At 54.5% G+C, this 20,160-nt stretch overlaps 2 protein-coding genes across 3 annotated transcripts; one reads left to right on the top strand and one right to left on the bottom strand.

The window, feature by feature from the left end:
- Positions 1 to 7,319: 7,319 nt before the first annotated feature.
- SMARCD2 (SWI/SNF related, matrix associated, actin dependent regulator of chromatin, subfamily d, member 2) lies at positions 7,320 to 16,340 on the top strand. Of its 2 annotated transcripts, none has more exons than XM_056127457.1 (13): positions 7,320 to 7,767; positions 11,303 to 11,487; positions 11,642 to 11,684; positions 11,778 to 11,900; positions 12,988 to 13,143; positions 13,899 to 13,994; positions 14,097 to 14,198; positions 14,300 to 14,461; positions 14,604 to 14,701; positions 14,835 to 14,970; positions 15,052 to 15,174; positions 15,273 to 15,374; positions 15,447 to 16,340. In XM_056127457.1, the coding sequence occupies exons 1-13, from the start codon at positions 7,552 to 7,554 to the stop codon at positions 15,498 to 15,500; spliced, it is 1,596 nt and encodes a 531-aa protein (XP_055983432.1). In that variant the 5' UTR covers positions 7,320 to 7,551; the 3' UTR covers positions 15,501 to 16,340. The 2 variants fall into 2 exon arrangements, with proteins under 2 accessions (XP_055983432.1, XP_055983433.1); XM_056127458.1 differs by lacking the exon at positions 7,320 to 7,767 and adding an exon at positions 7,947 to 8,236.
- Positions 16,341 to 16,395: 55 nt separating this feature from the next.
- Positions 16,396 to 20,157, bottom strand: PSMC5 (proteasome 26S subunit, ATPase 5). The gene is made up of 12 exons (XM_056127459.1): positions 20,047 to 20,157; positions 19,578 to 19,649; positions 18,653 to 18,722; positions 18,302 to 18,399; positions 18,094 to 18,150; positions 17,789 to 18,019; positions 17,436 to 17,562; positions 17,146 to 17,336; positions 16,967 to 17,065; positions 16,780 to 16,890; positions 16,602 to 16,688; positions 16,396 to 16,503 (listed from the first exon to the last, which is right to left on the bottom strand). Exons 1-12 carry the CDS (start codon positions 20,068 to 20,070, stop codon positions 16,450 to 16,452), a joined length of 1,221 nt encoding a protein of 406 aa, XP_055983434.1. The 5' UTR covers positions 20,071 to 20,157; the 3' UTR covers positions 16,396 to 16,449.
- Positions 20,158 to 20,160: the final 3 nt, after the last annotated feature.

The following is a 20,160-nucleotide window of genomic DNA, read 5'->3' as shown; positions in this document are numbered from 1 at the left end:
TGGTTTTGGCAGAAATCCCTCCAGATTTAATTGTTAAAATTCTAGAATTTTGAAATCGCGCAGCCACTACTGCAGCCACACGACGTCATATGTTATTCATAACCAGCAATAGAAAACAAATTGTCTACTGTTGTCTTTTCAGCAGATCTAAGTGTTAGGGTAAAATCCCAAATAATAATGGTGGGTCTGGTGTCAAAATATTGAATGTAATCAAAGTAGAGAGAGAGTAGTATGGAAATCATCTGCCCCACAGGTAGGTGGAGGGTGTGGGATAGGGGTATACTGGGGTTTTTGGTGTGGAGAATGGGTACTGGTGAAGGTACGGGTATTTCATTGTATGACCGAGACTTAAACCCGAAAGCTTTGTAACTGCTCTCACGGTGATTCAATAAATAAAATTATAAAAAATGAAAAATAAAAAAGAAGTAAGGTGGAGTTCATGCCCAATTCAATCAGCTAATCAGTGTGGCTGAATAAATAGCAGTACTCCTACATTAAAAAAAAGAAATTAAATTTTGTTTTTGTGGGATTTTTTTGTTGCTGCTGTTCTGTTTTGAAAACTGGTTGGTAAACCATTACTGCCAAAGAATTGAATATATCTACTTGTTTCTCTCATGTTTTGAGGGCATACATATATATGTATATGTATATACAGATATACATATACATATATTTGGGAGGTATGTAGCATACCTCTGTCCCTCTTGGAGAGCCTGGCAAGCTACCAAGAGTATTCCGCTCTCACGGCAGAACTTGGCAAGCTCCCCGTGGCGTATTCGATATGCCAAAAACAGTAACTATAACGGGCTTCATTCCCCTGACCCTGAAAGAGCCTCCAATACAGCAGCGTTGGGAAGGACGAATAAGGAGAGGCTGCTAAAATCTCAGGACTAGAACGAATGGAGACGTTACTGGTGCCCACTTGAGCAAATTGTACAGTGGGAGGACAGTGATACAGTGATACTTTTTGTCTTATTGCTGTACCTTAGCACATAGTTTGCACTTGACTAGAATTTAGTAATTGAAAGGGCTGAGTCTGTGAATAGTGCAGATTTCACACCTTTATTTTCCTGTAGGGAGGCATAACCTTTGTATGGAAGGGTCTTAGTTTTGTGACTAGTCTCTTGAATTTCAATTTTTTTTCTCAAGCTCATATGCTTGGCCATGTTGCCCATGTGCTTGGCTGTAGGTTTTGCACTCTTGGCTGTAGTGATTGCGGTGAGCTTAAGGTTCTACCCTTTGGCTCCAGGAGTGTGCTCACACAATACAGGGTCAGGAGCTTCTTAGAGACATACCTACAAGACAGGCCTTCTACTTCCATGCTACTGGGTTATCCCCAGGCCCAGGCTTGTTATTTAATGCACTCACAATGTGGTTGCTTCTTTTGCTTTTTAGAATAAATTTATTTTACCACTTTATATTTTTATCAGTCCTTCAAAGTTCATTTTTTGTCAGTGAAAAGGTTTACTGAGATAGAAGTTAATTTATAAGCTCTATTACAGTAATCCCATCAGGGGCTGGAGGATAGCACAGCGGGTAGGGCATTTGACTTGCATGTGGCTGCGGCCGAGCTGGGTTTGATTCCCAGCATCCCATATGGTTCCTGAGTACCGCCAGGAGTAATCCCTGAGCATCGCTGGGTGTGACCCAAAAAGCAAAAAACAAAACATAGTAATCCCTTCAAATCAATCTTATTTCCCTTTTGAGTTATTTTGGATTTGATTGGCTTTTTTTTTTTGTTGTTTTGTTTTGATGTTTGGGCTACACCCAGTGATGTGCAGGGATTACTCTTGGCTCTGTGCTAAGGGATCACTCCTGGCAATGCTCTGGGCACTAGATGTGGTGCTGGGGATTAAGTCCAGGCATGCAAGGTAACCATCTTATTTACTGAATTATCTCTGTGACTCTCTTTTGAGTCTTTTAATAGTTCTGGTCATTTATATTAAATGTTTCTGCTGTGTGCTACCAAGTAGAAGACTAAATCACTCTTTGCTAGAAACCAAAATTTCTGCATTTGTATTTAGTAGGATTTTTTTTCATCTGCTCTTTCCCCCTAACCCAAAACCATTGAATCTTATTTTCAATTTTTTTTTTTTGTTTTTTGGGTCACACCCGGCGTTTCCCAGGGGTTACTCCTGGCTCATGCGCTCCTGAATTACCCCTGGCAGTGCTCAGGGGACCATATGGGATGCTGGGAATCGAACCCGGTTCAGCCGCGTGCAAGGCAAATACCCTACCCACTGTGCTATCATTCCAGCCCCTTATTTTCAAATTTTATCAATGGTATTGCGATCTAAGCTCTTATTTCCTAAATTAAAATAATAAATTTCAAAATCAAGAAAATTATCAGTTTAACTTTTCAGGAATTTCCCAAATCTGCTGCTTCCTTGGTCCTTTAAGATTCTCTCCTCCTTTGCGGCCGGAGAGATAGTACAGCCAGTATACACAACCTTCCTAGGTTCGATCCCAGGACCCTATAGGTTCTCCTGAGCCCTGCCAGGAGTGATTCCCTAAGCACAGAGCCAGAAATGAGCCCTGAGTACCACCGCTGGAATCCACCCACTCCCTAAAAAGAAGATTCTCTCCCTAACCTACTATGTTCCCACTTTCTTTTCCCTTCCTTTTGTTGTTGTTGAGGTGTGTTGAGGACTGTGCATTTGGTTGTGGCAGTGAGGACCACACTGGTACAGCAGAGATCACACACACATGAAAATGTGGGGCAGTGGTGTGAACAAAGAAAAATCCAGGGATATGGGGGTGGGGGGAGGCAGGTCACAAACAAATCACTAAGTTCAAAGAACAAGAGCATAAAGCTCAAGAAAGATTTGGAAGCCAAAATTAATGTTACAATTAAGTTGGCTTTAACCTTTTGCCTCACTAAGTTGGCTTCTCATCAGAACTGACTTGGAACAGAGTTCTGGGTGGACAGGCAGAGGTAACTTTTATCCTGAACAGGCCTTGTGTCTGCACTGTCCTTGTCTTCCTGGAATTCATCATGGAAGAGAATGGAGCTGGAGACAGAGCCCCAGACTAAAGCCACTTGGCACACTATGGTGAGCAACATTTCTTACAGAAAGTTAGATTGTGTGCTTGGGAAAAAGAAAGACAATGACAAATTGCCTATGGCAGTTGGAGGGTGTGGTAGGAAAAATAGAAAATTCCAGAAGCACCCGGGTTAGCTGCATACAAGACAGGTGCCGTACCCCCTATACTGTTTCTTCGATTCCTTAAAAGAGTTAATTTTGGACCTAAGAAATAGGACAGAGGTAAAATGCTTGATTTGCATATGGTCAATCTAGGTTTCATCCCTAGTGCACCACATATGGTTCCCCAAGCACTCCCAGGAATGATCCTTGAGCACAGTCAGATGTGGCTTCTCCAAAAGAAGAAAATGAAAGAGTAAAATGGTAAACAAATTTTTTTTTCTGGACTATACCTGTTGATGCGCAGAGATTACTCCTGGCTCTGCACTCAGGAATTATTCCTGGAAGTGCTCTGGGGACTATATGGGTGCCAGGGATCGAGTCCAGGTTGGCATCATGCAAAGCAAGCCTCTACTTGCTGTACTATCGCTCTGGCCCTAAAATGGTTAATTTTATATTACCTGAAGCTTGCCTCAATGAAAAATAGACAGTGCCTGTCTTCACAGAGTATGTATTTTAGTGAGGGAGCCAGACGAGGCACAATTAGTGCAATAAAATCAAATAATTATGTATTATAATAATCACATTAGGGTCAGGTGAATGAGACCAGTTGTATAACACCAAACATCAGCCAAGCGGCACAAATGCTGGCTGACTTTGACCGTGAGTGTGGAAAGGTAGGACTACAGCTGAATCTTACGAAGACAATGTTTATGAGAAACAGCCTCATTCCTGACGCCCCATTCGCTCTCAATGGAATGACCATCTCTGAATGCAACAGCTATGTGTACCTAGGTCGAGAGGTCAACATGACAAATGACCTGGCACCCGAGCTGCGCAGGAGGAAGAGAGCGGCTTGGAACGCCTTCAAGAACGTCGAAGAAATAGCTAAGAGGATGAAGAACCTCCGGCTCCGGGCACATCTCTTTGATTCCACTGTTCTTCCTGCATTAATATATGCCTCAGAGACCTGGGCCCTAACAAGATGAGAACGCTATTCAGGTCTCCCAAAGAAGAATAGAAAGAGCTATGCTTGGAATATCACGTTTCACTCAAATGAGAGAAAGAATCTGGAGTTCTGACATCCGTCGATGATCAAGAATCAGGGATGCTGTCTCATTTGCCAAGGTGTCGAAAATCAGATGGGCTGGTCACATAATGAGATTTAAAGATGACCACTGGACTAGAGCTGTTACCGACTGGATTCCACGGGATGTCAAAAGACCGCGTGGCCTCCCACCTACCAGATGGTCAGACTTCTTCGTCAAGATCATGAACGATCGGTTGGAGGCCCTTCATGTTCCCGGAGCGAACAGATGCCATTGGGCTACACTGGCACGTGACAGGGACAAATGGAGACGTTACTGGCGCCCGCTCGAGCAAATCGACGACTAACGGGAAGTTATGTGATTAAGTGAATCACATTAGGGGGAGGTAAAATAAGGGGCGAGTGGAAGGGTTAAGGAAAAGCAGGGGGCAGAGGCTGAAGAGAGAAGGAGCTTTATAGTTTGAAACCCTCTAGACTGATGCTTAGAGAGCCAAAGGCAGTGATTTAAAAAAAAAACATATGGAACTCGAAGAGAAGGGAGATTTCTCTGGGGCAAAATGTGCCTGCCAGTCTGGAGTGATAGTGTAGTAGGTGAGGTGCTGCCTCTCACATGCTTGACCCAGTTTTGGGCCCTGGCATTTCCGGTGGTTCCCAGAGCCTGCCAGGATTGATCCCTGAGCACAGAGCCAGGAGTCAATCCTTGAGCATCTCTGAGTGTGGCCCTCAAACCAAACCAAAACCAAAACTTCATGAAGCCCTGAGTTTTATACTGGATACTGCCCAGATGCACCAGGAAAAGCCGCAGTGACTTGATTGGACCTCCACTGGCCAGTGCAGCAAGTGTGAGTATCTGGTGCACAGCAAGGTATGTGGCTGTGATATGTGAGCACTGCAGCAGGAGCACAGTCCCTGTTGAGCCTGTGTGAGCATCACAGCCATCCCCAGTGAGCATCACAGCTGAGTGGGACCTCAGGAAGCACCTATACAAAAACCAAAAACAAAACTTTGTGCTCCCACTCCACGGGCATCATGACTAAGTACAATGACCAAGCATGTGGGATCCCTGCTTATTGCAAGACAACAAAGGGAAGGGAGGGGGTAAAATGATGCTGTGGAAGAGCCAGGCCCTGCAAAAGCTGGTAAGTGAGGGGCCATAACATTAGGTCCAAGAGCAGTGGGAGCAGGAATGGTTTTAAGCAAGGACGTTGAACTCTTTGCTGTTTTAAAACACTTGTCAGTGTGTGTGTGTGTGTGTGTGTGTGTGTGTGTGTGTGTGTGTGTGTGTAGGGGTGTAGGGAGGTGGCTGATCTCATTTTGGTACTTACTCTAGAGCCGCTAGTGTTCTAAGGCTCGAAGTGGATATTAATCAGAGTATCATGAATTCTTGACCCACTTTCCAGGGACAGAGTGGGCCCTCCCTGAGTGATACAGTAACTAACAATTTTAAGTAACTCAGACTTAGCTAAGCCACTTTTGTGGGAGAAATCAGAGCAGGCTCTATGAGGAGACCGAGGCAATAGAGCAGAAGCAGTAGGGGTTATCATCAAAGGAAAGAAACCAGGAAGACTGAGCGGAGCCAACTAATTCCTGTAAAGAGTTGGAGGACTGTGCTATAAACAGAATCTGGGGAATTACAGTGCAGGACTTGACTGGGGATCAAAACAAATCAGATGATTTATATCCAGAAAAAAATTCTATCTTGGCTACTCAAAAGTGTATAGTTGGCAATACAGATGCAGAATCATGGGCCCTTCCCCAGCGCTATGGAAGTAGCATCAGCATTTCATGTTTTGCTTGTTTGTTTTTAATTTGGAGGGGTGGAGGACACTTGGTGGTGCTCAGGGAATACTCCTGGAGGTGCTGGGGAATCAAATGAGGTGCTGGGTAATTGAACCCAGGTCAGCAACCTTGTCTAACTGCTGTACTATTTCTCTGGCCCAGCATCAGCATCTGGTCCAGTATCAGCATTTTAAGCAAACTCCCAGTATGATCACTATGATCACTAAAATTTAGGCAGTTCAGGGACGGATAGTCCAGTGGGTAGGGCACTTGCTTTGCAAATGGTTGATTGGGTTCTATCCCTGGCGTCCCCTGAGTATTGCCAGGAGTGATTCCTGAGCACAGAGTCAGTAGTGAGCACTGAGCACTGTCAGGTGTAGCAAAAAAAAAAAAACAAACTAAAAAATAATAAAATTTAGAAATCGCTGGTTTTTAGTATCGGAGAAACCCACCGTGCCCAGATTTCCTGGCATAGAGGAAACACTTTTTCAGGTTTTGGTGCCAAGCACGGCTGTGCTCAGGGCTGCTGGCTGCACTCAGGCATAATTCTTTGGTGGGGCTCATGGAATTATATGGAGTGCCATGGATCGAACCCGGGCTGGTCGCGTGCAAGGTAAGCCCCAGACCTGCTGTAAGATCGCTCCCATCCCCAGGAAACACGTTATTTTTGCATTCCTTCAAATAAGTGGTGTCTAAAGAGGTATTTAATATTCTTTAATTTGGATCTGTAAGTTCTGGAGAAAAACCTTAACTGCAGGAGAGCTTCTTTCAATGCAAAAATTCATTCGCCTCGAGACACTGCGTGTGGTGTAAAGTAATTGGCTTCCTTCGCGCGCAGCAGAGCCCCGCTGAGCTGAAAGAGCTTGTCAAGATCCGCGCTGGGCCCAGCGAGTCCCGCAGGCTCGGGTCTGCAACCACCGCTGTCACTTGACAGTTCCGGGCTGCCACCATGGGCTTTTCAAGAAAGTCAAGTTGATGTCCGCTCTGCCTTCAGCTGAGTCTTCGGTGCCGACAGTGTAAAAGTGACCACGTTATTCTCAAAGTGCGCAACCGAGCCGCCCCGCGAATCGCGCACAACTAGAGCGCGGCAACTACCAGGAAAGCGGTGTTTGACGGTTTCCGCGGGCAGCTTCCGCACCCGCCGAGGGGCCGGCCCAAGGCCGTGGGCGGGGCCCTGGAGACCGCTGGTTGGGGGCGGGGCCTGCTTGGGGGCGTGTCTCCAGAGGGGCGGGGGTTTAGGCGGCCTCTCCGCGGCGGGCGGCGGGGGCGGGGCCTGGCGCGGGGCGGGGCTGCGTGGTGGCCGCCTCGGGGTAACTGGGCTCGGGCGGCCAAACCTCTGGACGGCGGGGGCGGCTGGCGGGCCTCTAGCAGATCCCGGATCCGGAATTTCCCGGACAGGACCGGAATCGGGGGCGGCCGTGGCCCTAACCTAGTTTGCGCGGAGCTCGCGAACTTGGCCTGGGAAATCCCGGAACCGGATCGGCGAAGCCCAGAACCCGGAATTCAGGTCGGAAAGGCGCGGAGCGGACTCCACGCGAAGCCCGGAGCCCGGATCGCCGCACCGCCGGACGGGACGGAGCGATGTCGGGCCGTGGCGCGGGCGGGTTCCCGCTGCCCCCGCTCAGCCCCGGCGGCGGCGCCGTGGCCGCGGCCCTAGGGGCGCCGCCTCCGCCCGCGGGCCCCGGCATGATGCCCGTGCCGGCGCTGAGAGGGCCGGGGCCGGCCGGCGGCGTGGTGGGCCCCGGGGCCGCCGCCTTCCGCCCCATGGGCCCCGCGGGGCCCGCGGCGCAGTATCAGGTGAGCGGGGAGCGCCGACGGCCCGGGGGCCGGGGCGCCTGGCTCGGGACCCCTCGGGCTCGGCTCGGAGGTGGTGGAGGGGCTCGGGGAGTGGCCAGCAGGGACCCTGAGCGGGGCTCTGAGCGGCCGGGTGAATCTGGGGGCTCCAAGAGAGGGGGTTGGCTGGGACTTGGGGCTACTGGGACCGGGAGGGGTGAGCTGGACGCTCCCGGGGCCAGGGGCGCGGGGAGTGGTGCTCAGTTGGAAAGGGGCCCTCCCCGAGACCCCGGCGTCACCCCGCACTGGCCCTGGTCCCGGGCCCAGTCGAGAACTGGCAGCCGTGCAGGGAGAGGAGATGGCTCCCAGCTGCTGGGGAGCAGGAAGCGGGGCCTAGCGCCCCACTGGCCGGGGAGGCCCAGCGCGGGCCGGGGGCTCCCGCCAGGCCAGGAAAAGTCGGCCCTGCTTAGACCCGGGCCGCGGGGACGCGCAGGTGAGACGGGAGAGGTGGTGGCCTGGCGGGAGGAAGGGGAGGCCCCGTCCTGGGCCGACTCCCCCCGCCCCGCGCGCTGCCTGCTAGCAGGGTCTGGAGGAGCCTGCGAGAGTTGCTTCAAAGGTTCCGTCCGGACCCCTTTGGGGTTTGGCTTGGGAGGGAGCGTCTCAGGTTGCAGCTTCAAAGGCCATTGCCAGATAGACGAGTCCGAGGGGCTGGGTGAGGAACTCAGCCTGACCTCGCCGCTGCGGTCCTGGTCCGTGCTTTATGTCTGACTTTCCAGAGCTTTGCCTGTCCTGCTCCACTTTCCTTTAGCCTTGGGGGTTCGGAAGATGCCCCAGCACGTGTGCGCCCTGCACTCGGTGGTTTCTAGCAGGGAGGAGGCAGGAATGGGAAGGGAACAGGCCCTTTCCCAGGCGGCCCCTGCTCATGCCGCGGCTAGGGGTGAATTACCCGACGAATCCTGCACGTGGAGTAGCCCGGCTCACCCGGACACAGGGACCCATTTTGCAGAGATGCCTACCTAGGGACAGTGAGCACCCCTCTTGTTTCTCGTTCCCTCACCTCCCTTTAAAGAAAACACTGTGCGTTGATAGTTTGGGGCCCGGGGACTGAAATTGGGGTGCAGCTTTCCCACTCATTTTTGCACAGGGGCTTTGTGGGCCCGCTGTGCTGCTGAGGGATCCCAGCGTCCCTGGCTCAGCGCTTGCTCCACTGGTGGGGCCAGGTCACCTAAAACCCATCAGTGCCCTCCACGCGCCTCACTTGCTGCGGCCCGAAGGGGCTGTGCACACGGGAGTACTGACCCAGCTCTCTTGGGCTGACTTGGATATACGTCCTGCTTGGCCTCTTTCCAAGTCCAGCTTTGTGACTTCCAGGAGGAGGGACTTGAGCCCTGAGAAGCGAAGGAGTTGCTGGGTGTTAGAGCACAGGAGGGGTGTGGGAGGGGAGATGGGGGAGCATGGATGTTGAGCAATAGGGGAGCTAATAGGACAGCTGAGGACCAGTAGAGGAGCTTCCAAAACACCAAAATGAGGGGCAGGAATGTAGCTCAGTTGGTAGCCCCAAGTTCAGCCCCTGACACCTCACACCCCTCAGTTATGTACCACTGGGCGTGTAGGTGACCCTGAGCACTGCCAGAACTGTACTCCTGGTCTGAGTAGAGTTGCCCTGGGCCCTACTACCACTGGTGGGGCCCCCATAATCAAAAATAAATAAGAAAGGAAACCTAACCCTGAAGTAACTTGGTTGCAGGGCTTGCTGCAGAGTCCCATATTTCCTCCTCAGGGAGGGGCCTCCCCGGGACCCTCATCCCCAAGAGCCTCCCGCCCTTGCTGTTCTGGGTGGTGGTCCCACAGTCAAGGGCATGTCTGGTGTGGGAGAAAAGGAGGCTACTGCCCACTTCGGGGTTCAGTGCCCGGAGCCAAGCCTGCTTTGCTTTGCTGTGGGCCAGGAGACAGGGAGCTTGCATTCTCTTCTATTTTCTTTTCTTTCAATTTCTGGGTTGTACATCTGCAGGGAATTCCGGATGCTTTCCAGGCCACTGTGTGGAGCTTGGTAAAGCCTAGTTGGGACTTCCTGAACCGAGGCTGTCCTTGGGAGGAGGCTGGGGCTCTGCAGGGGAGTCTGGAGCACATGGTGGGGTGGGGGTGGGGTCTATTTGTGCCACCCAGTCCCAGGAGCGAGGCAGCATGGGGCTGAGTCCCTAGGAAGCAGCTTCCTGGGCATGGTGGGGCCACAGCTTACACACTGCTGGTCCCGGCACTTCTTTGTTCCCGCCCTTTGGCTCAGGTGCTGGCGTGGGTGGAGAAACTGGGAACTGCTGCCGGCCTGAGGGTCTGGGGCCCGGCCTTCCCGCACTGGCCATGCCGAGCTGTTTTCTGTCATCTCTGGCCGATTAGGGCCTTGGATCCGGCTGCCTCCAGCCTTTCAGCAGCTCATCTCTTCCTGATGAAGGAGGCTGGGGACGGGGCTCCTGAGGCCCCCATCAGGTCCCCACATTAATCTCCTGGTGAGAGCAGGGCTAGTGCTGAATGGAGCAGAGGAAGAGCCCTCTTGATGTTGTGGGCTGAGGGGTCCTTGATTTGGTGGCATCTTCCCCGGCCTGGCTGGGTTCTGGGTTGGCTGGTTGTGCCGGTTGCATAATCTGGGCCCTGGGGCCAGCCCTGTGAGGCTGCCAGGGACAGTGTGTTCGAGGCAGAGCTGCCAGACAGGCCTTGCAGGCAGCAGGCGTGGGGAGGGGCACTGGGGGCTGAGGTTACTCCCAGATGGCGGCTGGGACCTGGCGGGGAAGTTCCCTGCAGGTTTTGCGAGGGGCCATGTGGAGCCTGAGCCCACCCGCTGCCAGGTGCACATGGGCTTGCACACGGGCCGAGTCTAGTGCCAGCTGCCCTCTCGGCAGGCGTCCTGGGGGCCCAGGCAGTGGGAGGGAGGAAGGGTTCTAACTGGGGCCATCTGGTGACCAGATGGTGGCCTGGTCTCTGCCGGAGGCTGCCCCCACCAGTAGGTAGGTGGGGCACGCCCCAACCGCCCGTCCTGTCTGAGCTTGCTCACCTGGGCCGCGGCCTTCCTCCCAGCCTTCTCAGCGACCCGCCCGCCAGCTCACTTCCATCGCAGACCCCCAGAGGCACTCCCCTGCTGAGCTTCTTCCAAGTGGAGAATGGTGGCGGTTGGGGTGACCTTCTCTGAGGGCCCCGGGAGGGCCCTGAGCCGGCTGGTCCCTGGGCGCAGGAGCTCAGCGCGCTGAGACTCGGAGGGCAGCGACAGGGCTGCAGAAGTCCCCGGGGCCCTTCCCTCTGCAGCAGGATTCTCCGCCCACCCCTGGGCTCTGGCGGCCCCATTCGCTGGCAAGGCTGCCAGGGCGGTTGGAGGGGGTGGAGCAGGTATGGTTTACACTTCTGCGCCCAGGCGCTGTTCCCCTTTGTTCCTGCCCCTCGGGCCCGGAACCCACGCTGTGCTGCTCTGTTCGGGTGGACCTGGCCACGCAGAGAGATGGAGGGACTGGGCTTTGGGCCTCGCCGGGCCCTGCCCCTGACCTACGCTCCCCCCATGCCCTACTTCCCGCAGCGGCCTGGCATGTCACCTGGGAGCCGCATGCCTATGGCTGGCCTGCAGGTGGGACTCCCTGCTGGCGCCCCGTTTGGTGCAGCTGCTCCACTTCGACCTGGCATGCCACCCACCATGATGGACCCATTCCGAAAACGCCTGCTCGTGCCCCAGGCCCAGCCCCCGATGCCCGCCCAGCGCCGGGGGTAAGATAGCTCGATCCCCCGCCCTCCCGCTGGCCATCGCAGCTCTGGCGGCACAGGTTTTCTTCTACCCTGTGCGGTGTCTGAGGAACATGCCTGGTGGGGTGGAGAGGGTCCTTTGGACCATTGTCGTCTCAGTGGCTTTCTGTCCTCTCAGGCTGAAAAGGAGGAAGATGGCAGACAAGGTTCTACCTCAGCGCGTGAGTGTGGGAGGGGTGCGGGCGGTACCTGGGGCAGGCTGTGGGTGGTCCCTCCCTCGAACAAACTGAAGCATGCCTTCTCCCTTCCTACAGATTCGGGAACTTGTCCCAGAGTCTCAGGCATACATGGATCTCTTGGCTTTTGAGAGGAAGCTGGACCAGACCATTGCTCGAAAGCGGATGGAGATCCAGGAGGCCATCAAAAAGCCTCTGACGGTGTGTGCGGCCCACCCCCTCCTGCTCGAGCCTCTGCCTGTCCCTGGCCTGGTCTTGCGGGGACATTCTGCAGCACCAACGCCATCTCTAGGGGAGGGGGCCCTAACTTGTATTTAGGGAAACTGTAATATTTTGTAGGGCCAGAGAGAATGCAGGATGGGAGGCATTTTTCTTGCATACAGCTGTGGTAGGTGTGACTCTGGCTCTGATCCCCAGGACCTCATATGGTCCTTTGACCACCGCCAGGGGTCACTCCTGAGCATAGAGCCAGGAACCGCCCCTGAGCATTGTGGGGCATGGCCCCCACCCCCAAAAGAGGGAAATAATACTTGATAGCTGAGTACCTGTCATCGTAGTGCTTCATATGGTAAAGGTAGTGCTTCCGACATTTCTGAATGCACATGGATGTTGGGTCATGATTATAGGCGTGAATTCTATGTATTTGGGTCAGAATCTTGCCTGGTTGTTACATACATTTCTGTCTCTCCCCATCTCTAGAGAAGAACCCACTCCCACCTTTTACAAAGAATATAAAACAGGGACCGGGAGCAATAGTACAGCAATTGAGGAACTTGTACACAGCTAACCAGAGATCCATCCCGATATCCCATAAGATCTCCCATTTACTACCAGGAGTAATTTCTGAGTGGAGAGTCAGGAGTAACACTTGAGCGCCCCTGGGTGTCGCTCAAAAAAAAGAAAAGAGAAAAACAATGTAAAACAGTCCCGAGTGACAGACTTCCCAGGGGACCAGGATATTTATTTAAAGGGCCAGATATATAGTATAGGGATTAAGGGGTACAGGATTACCCCCTGTTCAATTTCCAGAATTTTACATGGTCCCTGAGCACAGCCAGGTGTGGCCCCCCAAAACAAAAAGTGAGCCAGAGGTCTGATTTGCCTGATAACTGTTGGCAGGATTGGTGGCCATGCATTAGTCCCTTATAATTGAGATTTCCCTGAAGGCCAGGACTGGGATTCATGCCTGATTCTTGGTGCCTCCAAAGATGCCTCTGGGAGGTGGTGGCGTTGGGCACCATGACTTCCTGACACTGTGCTTCACCTTTCCCTGTCTTCCTTTCTTTAGCAAAAACGAAAACTGCGGATCTATATTTCCAACACGTTCAGTCCCAGCAAGGTGGAAGGTGACAGCACAGGAACTGCAGGGACCCCCGGCGGAACCCCAGCAGGGGACAAGGTGGCTTCCTGGGAGCTCCGAGTGGAGGGGAAACTGCTGGATGATGTGAGTTTGGGAAGGAGGTGCTTGAGGGGAGATACCTGTGTCGGTTTAGGATAGCGCCTGGAACTGGACTGTAGGGGGTAGGGCATTTATTTGCCTTGTACACAGAGGGGTCCGAGCCCTGACAAGAGTGATCCCTGAGTGCAGAGGCAGGACTATGTCCTCAGTTCTGCCAGGTATGGCCCCTTCAGCTCCCTCTCTCACCCCCAACGAAAATAGGGCTAGATCATTGGGTGCTTGGGAGTGGTAGAGGGTGGTCGCCAGTTTGGGACTGAGGATATGCCTGGTCATTTCACCCGGGCTCCTGCAGAGGGCAGTACTGCATCTTGGGAAGGGGTAGCACTGTAGCACTTTCCTCCCATTGTTCATTGATTTGCTTGAGTGGGCACCAGTCTCCATTGTACTACTTGTTACTGTGTTTGGCATGTCGGATATGCCATGGGGAGCTTGCCAGGCTCTGCCATGCGGCGGGATACTCTTGGTAGCTTGCCGGGCTCTCCGAGAGGGACAGAGGAATCGAACCCGGGTGGTGCAAGGCAAGCGCCCTACCCGCTATGCTATCCAGCCCTAACCCTTTCTAATTCTGTCCATTACTGGCCGTGATAAGCCTTTCCCTCCAGTTTCTTGCTTTCCCCTCTTGCCTTCAGGCGAGCTTTGAGACTAAAACAAAACAATCCTTCTCATTTGGGGGCTCGGCCTCGCTTAGGTTGGGCATTCCACAGGACCCCCTCATCCTACATTCCCTCTCCCACCCCCAGCCTAGCAAACAGAAGAGGAAGTTTTCTTCCTTCTTTAAGAGCCTCGTCATTGAGCTGGACAAGGAACTCTACGGGCCTGACAATCACCTGGTGGAGGTGAGCATGGGCCTGTGACCAGGGGAGCCAAGGATGGCGCGCACAGCTAGGCCAGGAGGCAGGCGTGGCCCGGTGGGTGACGAGCTCTGGTCTCTCTGTCAGTGGCACCGGATGCCCACCACCCAGGAGACGGATGGCTTCCAGGTGAAGAGACCGGGAGACCTCAATGTGAAGTGCACCCTCCTGCTCATGCTGGATCACCAGGTGACAGATGCCCGGGGCCCACCTAATGAAACAGCTGTCCTCACCTGGGACTCCTTTGGCTTTTCTCAGGAACTCCCTCTGACCCCTCTGTCCAACCCTAGCCTCCGCAGTACAAACTGGACCCCCGACTGGCAAGGCTGCTGGGGGTGCACACCCAGACGAGGGCTGCCATCATGCAGGCCCTGTGGCTGTACATCAAACACAACCAGCTGCAGGACGGCCACGAGCGCGAGTACATCAACTGCAACCGTTACTTCCGCCAGGTGAGGTGGGAGGCCAGCCCACTCGTCTCTCAGCCCTACCATGCCCGCTGCTCCAAAGCCCCACTGGACTGTCTGGGGCCACCCTCTTCACACTTTCCTCTGAAATCTCAATGGCATCACAAGCTTCTGGTACTTTCTCCAGATCTTCAGTTGTGGCCGTCTTCGTTTCTCTGAGATTCCCATGAAGCTGGCCGGTTTGCTGCAGCATCCAGACCCCATTGTCATCAACCATGTCATTAGGTGATGGAAGGAGGGGAGGAGGCTCGGGACTTGATCTGAAGCCATCATGGGCTTGGCCCGGGGCAGGGCGGGGCAGGGCTGGCACCTGCCAGTCTGAGCTAAAACAAAACAATCCTTCACACGCTGCCTACAGTGTGGACCCCAATGACCAGAAGAAGACAGCCTGTTATGACATCGATGTGGAGGTAGACGACCCCCTCAAGGCCCAGATGAGCAATTTCCTGGCCTCTACCACCAATCAGCAAGAGATTGCCTCCCTGGATGTCAAGGTAGGCCCTCTGCTCCCCAGCGTCCCAGTCTATCTGGAGCCCTTGGGCATGGAGGCCAGTGGCACACACTTCTCTCCCTAGATCCATGAGACCATCGAGTCCATCAACCAGCTGAAGACCCAGAGGGATTTCATGCTCAGCTTCAGCACTGACCCCCAGGACTTTATCCAGGAATGGCTCCGTTCCCAGCGCCGAGACCTCAAGGTGCAGCCCTCCTTTCTGAGACTGAGCCCCCTCCCGCCCCCCGTCCTATGCTGGCAATTGGGGGGCTGGCAACCACAGCTTTTCTCCTGGCTCTGCAGATCATCACTGATGTCATCGGGAATCCCGAGGAGGAGAGGCGAGCCGCTTTCTATCACCAGCCCTGGGCCCAGGAAGCCGTGGGGAGACACATCTTTGCTAAGGTGAGATTCGACCCTGGCTGCCCTCCCCGGGGGGTGAGCCACGGCGACCAACCAACTGTCGCTCTCTTCCAGGTGCAGCAGCGAAGGCAGGAACTGGAACAGGTGCTGGGAATTCGCCTGACCTAATTGCTCAGGGACCCCTGCTTTCCCCGCTCAGCCTGGAAAGGGCCCACCCTCTGGGGCCACAGATGCATAGGACAAGGATGGGGTGAGGGCTGTGTCCCATTACTCTCTGCCCCCCAGCTTTAGTTTCATACACGTAGTGATAGGATTCCCTGTTGCTTGGTCCCTGAAGCCTTATTAGTTACTTTGCAGTTGGCTTTAATTGGGTTCGCACCAGCTGCCTCCTGCCCCCTACAGGCAGGCCCAAGTGGGACTCCTGGAGGTTGTGCTCGGGCTGAATCAGCCGCTTCCGAACCCAAAGCCACTGGCTTTGCTTGTTTACAGATTCCCCTCTGGGGCTGGGGAGCTGGGCAGAGGAAGAGGGGCACAGCTCGTGTTCTTCCTGGCCTTTCTAAAACCAAAGTTCTTTGCCATTCCTACGAGTCCAGCCTTGCTGCTGGGTTTTTTTTTTTTCCTTTTCTTTGGGTATTTGCACTATGTGGGGAACAGGTTTTTCTATGCGGGAGCCACTTTTTTTGTACAGGGGTAGATTGGGGTTTTTCAGGGAGCCCTGTTGGTGCCTCCATCTTGGTTTTCTTTCCTCAACTATGCAAGCGGCTCTAGCCGCCATCATCTCCTGGGGTGCCGGAGGGCTACTCCCCAGCTTCTGTGAGCCTCAGTTCTGAGCATGGCCCAAGCTGTGGGTGTGCAGGCTGGTGGCGGGTAAGGGCAGCCCACAGTGGGGAGGTGGCAGGATTGTCACTGCCTGGCCGAGAGTGGCGAGGAGTGTGGGCCCAGGGCATGGCAAGGGCCACTTCTGGCAGGTTTGGAAATTCCAAATAAATCTTTTGTTTATGAGCGGTACCCGGCCTGGTCATTGAACATCACAGCCCATCGCGAACAGACTGAGCCCTAGAGGACTTGTCCAGCAAAGCTTTATTTGAGTGCGCCAACGAAGTGAAGGGCATCCATGTCACTTCCATAGCTTCTTGATGGACATGTTTTTCTCACTATCCTTCTGCATGACCTGCAGGGAGACAGAATCAGGTTTGGAGCCAGGGGGCATGGGCCCAGGCCCCACAGCCCCGAAAACCGGGCAGGCAGATCCAGGCAGAGAGGCCCTACCTTGGCCACGGCCATCTCGAAGTCCTCCTGGGTGACGTGCACTCGCCGTTCCCGCAGCGCATACATGCCAGCTTCTGTGCACACGCCCTGTGCGGGCAAAGGAAGCACAGCTGTGGACGGGCCTTGACCCCGGTCGGGGCTTCCCGCCTGTGCCCCATGCCCCCGGCACTCCAGTTACCTTCACTTCAGCCCCCGATGCTCCTGGCATAAGCTCTGCAATTTTCCTCAGGTTAATGCCGCGGGTCAGGTTCATTTTCCGAGAATGAATTTTCAGAATGTCCAGCCGAGCCTGGAGACGAAGAGGAAGGGCCTCAGACCCCACAATCAACCTGAGAGCCGGAGCTTGCCCCCGCCCCACCACACACCTCCTCATTGGGGGGTGGGAACTCAATCTTTCTGTCGATGCGGCCTGGGCGGAGCAGCGCAGAGTCCAGGATATCAATCCTATTAGTGGCCATGATCACCTGAGTGTAAGAACAGAGTGGCATAAGCCAGGCCCACCCGTGGCCTGTGTGTCCTCCATGGCCCACCACGTGATATTTACCTTGATGTTCTTGGTGGCCTCAAAGCCATCCAGCTGGTTGAGGAGCTCCAGCATGGTGCGCTGTACTTCACTGTCCCCTCCGGAGCCCCCCTCCAGCCGAGAGGAACCAATGGAGTCGATTTCGTCCATAAAGATGATGGACGGCGCGTGTTCCCGGGCCATGACGAACAGCTCCCGCACCATTCTCGCTCCTGAGCAGGAGCCACACTAGTGTTACAGGGCGAATGTGCCTCCTCCCACCCCCCCTACCCCCACCCACTTGGTTTTCAGGCTGCTCGCCAGTCACCTACCTTCCCCGATGAACTTCTGCACTAACTCGGAGCCAGACACACGAATAAAGGTACAGTCTGTGTGATGAGCCACGGCCCGGGCCAATAGCGTTTTCCCGGTGCCAGGGGGTCCATAGAGCAGCACTCCCTGGACAGAAACAAGGGTTCAGCCCTATGCGTCAATGGACGTTGACAGGGGCTCACTTTGTGCGAGGTCCTCATGCTATGGAGGAGGATGTCCAAGAGCCCCTGGAGTTTTGCATTCAAAGTGCCTTGGTGCCCACGAGCAGCTTGCTGCTAGCCTCTCTCTAGTAGGCTGAAGCAGGCTGCAGTCACCCACACACCGGCCCTCCCACAGAAGCCCAGCTCCTCACCTTGGGCTGTGCGATGCCCAGCGCCTCGAAGAGCTCAGGATGTTTCACAGGCAGCTCGATCACCTCCTTAATCTCCTTTATCTGCTTGTCCAGCCCCCCGATCATCTCATAGGTGGAGTCTGGCACCTTCTCCACCATCATCAAAGACACCAGTGGGTCTACCTTGTTTGGCAGGATCTTGTGTAGAGTGTAGCTGTCGTTTCTTAGGGCCACCCGGCAGTTGGGTGTCACCTGCGTGAGGGGTGAGTGTTTCAGGAAGTGCCGCGGGGACAATCACCGCCAGCCTCTATCTCCTCTGCACTCACATCGTTAATATCGATGTTCTTGTCCACATCCACCACGAACTTGCCCTCAGGATGTACCTAAAGAAAGAAGGGATTGTGACTTCTCTGACAGTCACATCACCTACCCCACCCAGGAAGAACTGAGCTTCCTAACGACACTTGTGACTGTGTCCTTGCAAGTCTGCAAAGGGGTGGGAGTGTGGTGGTGTCTGGGATGGGCTGCCCGTACCTTCACTAGCACTTTCTTCTTATCCATGGCCCGGACGACTTCGCCCACGTAGGAACCTTGTTCCTGCAGCAACTGCAGCTCTTCCCGCAACAGGCGAACTAGATGGGAAAGACAAGAGGTCACCACATCCGATGTCCCCTCCCTCAACAAGTCAACTCAGGGCTCACGCACTAAGCCCCGTTTGAAAGCTCTACAGTCCAAACCGTGTTTTAAGGAAGTTACGGGGTCTGGCAGGGAGGCAAGGGAATAGCTATGAAGTATGAAGCATCACTCTGGACTGGGTTTCAAAAAGTAATGAACCGAGGCCCACTTCAGGGAGATCTGAGCAGTCGGCCACAAGCTGCCCCTCACCTTTTGCATTAAGCTCATTTCTCTGTGCCTGCAGCCTCCGAAGGTTCTGGCTCTTATCATTCACAATCAGCTGCAGAGGGTAAGACAAAAGAGAAAAGAGCAGAGGTTAGATCTTGGTCAGCAATGAGCCTAAGAGCCCTCCTGTCATATACTCCAAGAGGTGCTCCAGGATCTCTGACAGTCACCAAAAAAGACTGAGAGTCCAGCGCTGGTCCAGGAATAACAAACCCTAATGGAGAATCCTTATAGCCAGCTCACTCCTGGCAGGGCAGAACATACAACTGTGGAAAGCTTGCTGAGGCAGAAGTGTGGTTTCTGTTTCACTGCTAACAGCTAGGCACAGCTAAGGCTGGATATAACATCACTGACACAGCCTCCTTTCCCAAGTTACAACAACCAGAAGCATTTCAGAAATGGTAACAGAGCTGCAAATGTAGCTGAAATTCACAACACTCTCTTATGTCCCTTATTTTCCATTCTCCCTGCATCCTCTTTAGGTCAGACCAGCATTCCTCAATGGAAACTATTTCAAGGGGAAAATAGCATAAATGGAGTGACCGGGGCCCAAGGGGGCCAGGTGAAAGGGGCCGTGGTCGGGGGGCTGAGGACAAGTCCCACCCCAGCGGCTGTCTAGGTTACACTCTCTTGGTTTTCCTTTCTACTCTGCCCACATCATCTCTGCTGAATCTCAAAGCCAGTTAGTCTTCTCGACCACAAATAAAAGGACCCAAAGAAACAATGAAGCAATTCCTGTAGCCGGGTCTCAAGTTCAACGCTGACCACCTGAAGGGCTGGGCGCGGGGTCAGGGGCGCGTCACCGCCAGATACTTTGTTTCTTTGGCTTCCCGCTTCCAGGGCCCACGAGAGGAATCCCGCCCGCCCGTCCCCCCCACCCCCCTCCCCGAGTCCAGCAGCCCGTGCTCACCTGGAGCTCTTCGATCTTGGACAGGTAGTACTGGCGGAGACCGCTGCCTGCCTTCCCCTCTTCCAGCTCCATCTGAGGACAGTGTCCGTGAGGCACAGGCTGGTCACCAAGTCATCCCGAGCCGGCACGCGCGGCACAGACGCTGCCCACCCCCGAAGCCCCTCGGGAGGCGCGAGGGCGCTTTGTGCCCAGGGCAGCACCATGCAGCGATCCGTGAGGCCGGCGGCGGCGACCCGTGGCCGGGCCTGCCCCTCCGCACCCGAGCGGGCACCGCATCCTCCTCTCCCGGCCCCGCAGGGCCCCGCCGGGGCGGCGCTGACACAGCAGATCCGGGCCCCGCCGGGCCCAGCCCACTCGCCGGCCCTCGCCTCCTCAGCCGACTCGTGTCCTCGCCGACTGCCCACCTCAGATCACGGCCGCTCCACCTCCAGTCCCGCTCCCCGCCGGCCCTCGCCGCCACCATCCATACCTGCTCTGGTCCGTCAAGCGCCATCTTCCCGCTTCAGCGGAGACCGCCGGCATTAGCCGCCAGGACGCGCAGGCGCAGTAACGCAGGCCTGAGGCCCCCCGACCCCGGCGAAGA

This window comes from Sorex fumeus, unplaced genomic scaffold (genome assembly GCF_029834395.1).
Source record: "Sorex fumeus unplaced genomic scaffold, SorFum_2.1 ptg000063l, whole genome shotgun sequence".
In the NCBI taxonomy this organism is placed as follows: Eukaryota; Metazoa; Chordata; class Mammalia; order Eulipotyphla; family Soricidae; genus Sorex; species Sorex fumeus.
This window is presented reverse-complemented; position numbering and strand designations above follow the sequence as displayed.

Coding starts and splice junctions, on each gene's coding strand:
- PSMC5 (XM_056127459.1), bottom strand. CDS start 20,070: ATGGCGCTTGACGGACCAGAGCAG. Junction 18,723..19,577: donor CCAAGATCGAAGAGCTCCAG/GTGAGCACGGGC, acceptor TACCCTCTGCAG/CTGATTGTGAATGATAAGAG. Junction 18,020..18,093: donor AGAACATCGATATTAACGAT/GTGAGTGCAGAG, acceptor CCCCTCACGCAG/GTGACACCCAACTGCCGGGT.
- SMARCD2 (XM_056127457.1), top strand. CDS start 7,552: ATGTCGGGCCGTGGCGCGGGCGGGTTCCCGCTGCCCCCGCTCAGCCCC. Junction 14,462..14,603: donor GCAACCGTTACTTCCGCCAG/GTGAGGTGGGAG, acceptor TACTTTCTCCAG/ATCTTCAGTTGTGGCCGTCT. Junction 15,175..15,272: donor CCCAGCGCCGAGACCTCAAG/GTGCAGCCCTCC, acceptor CTGGCTCTGCAG/ATCATCACTGATGTCATCGG.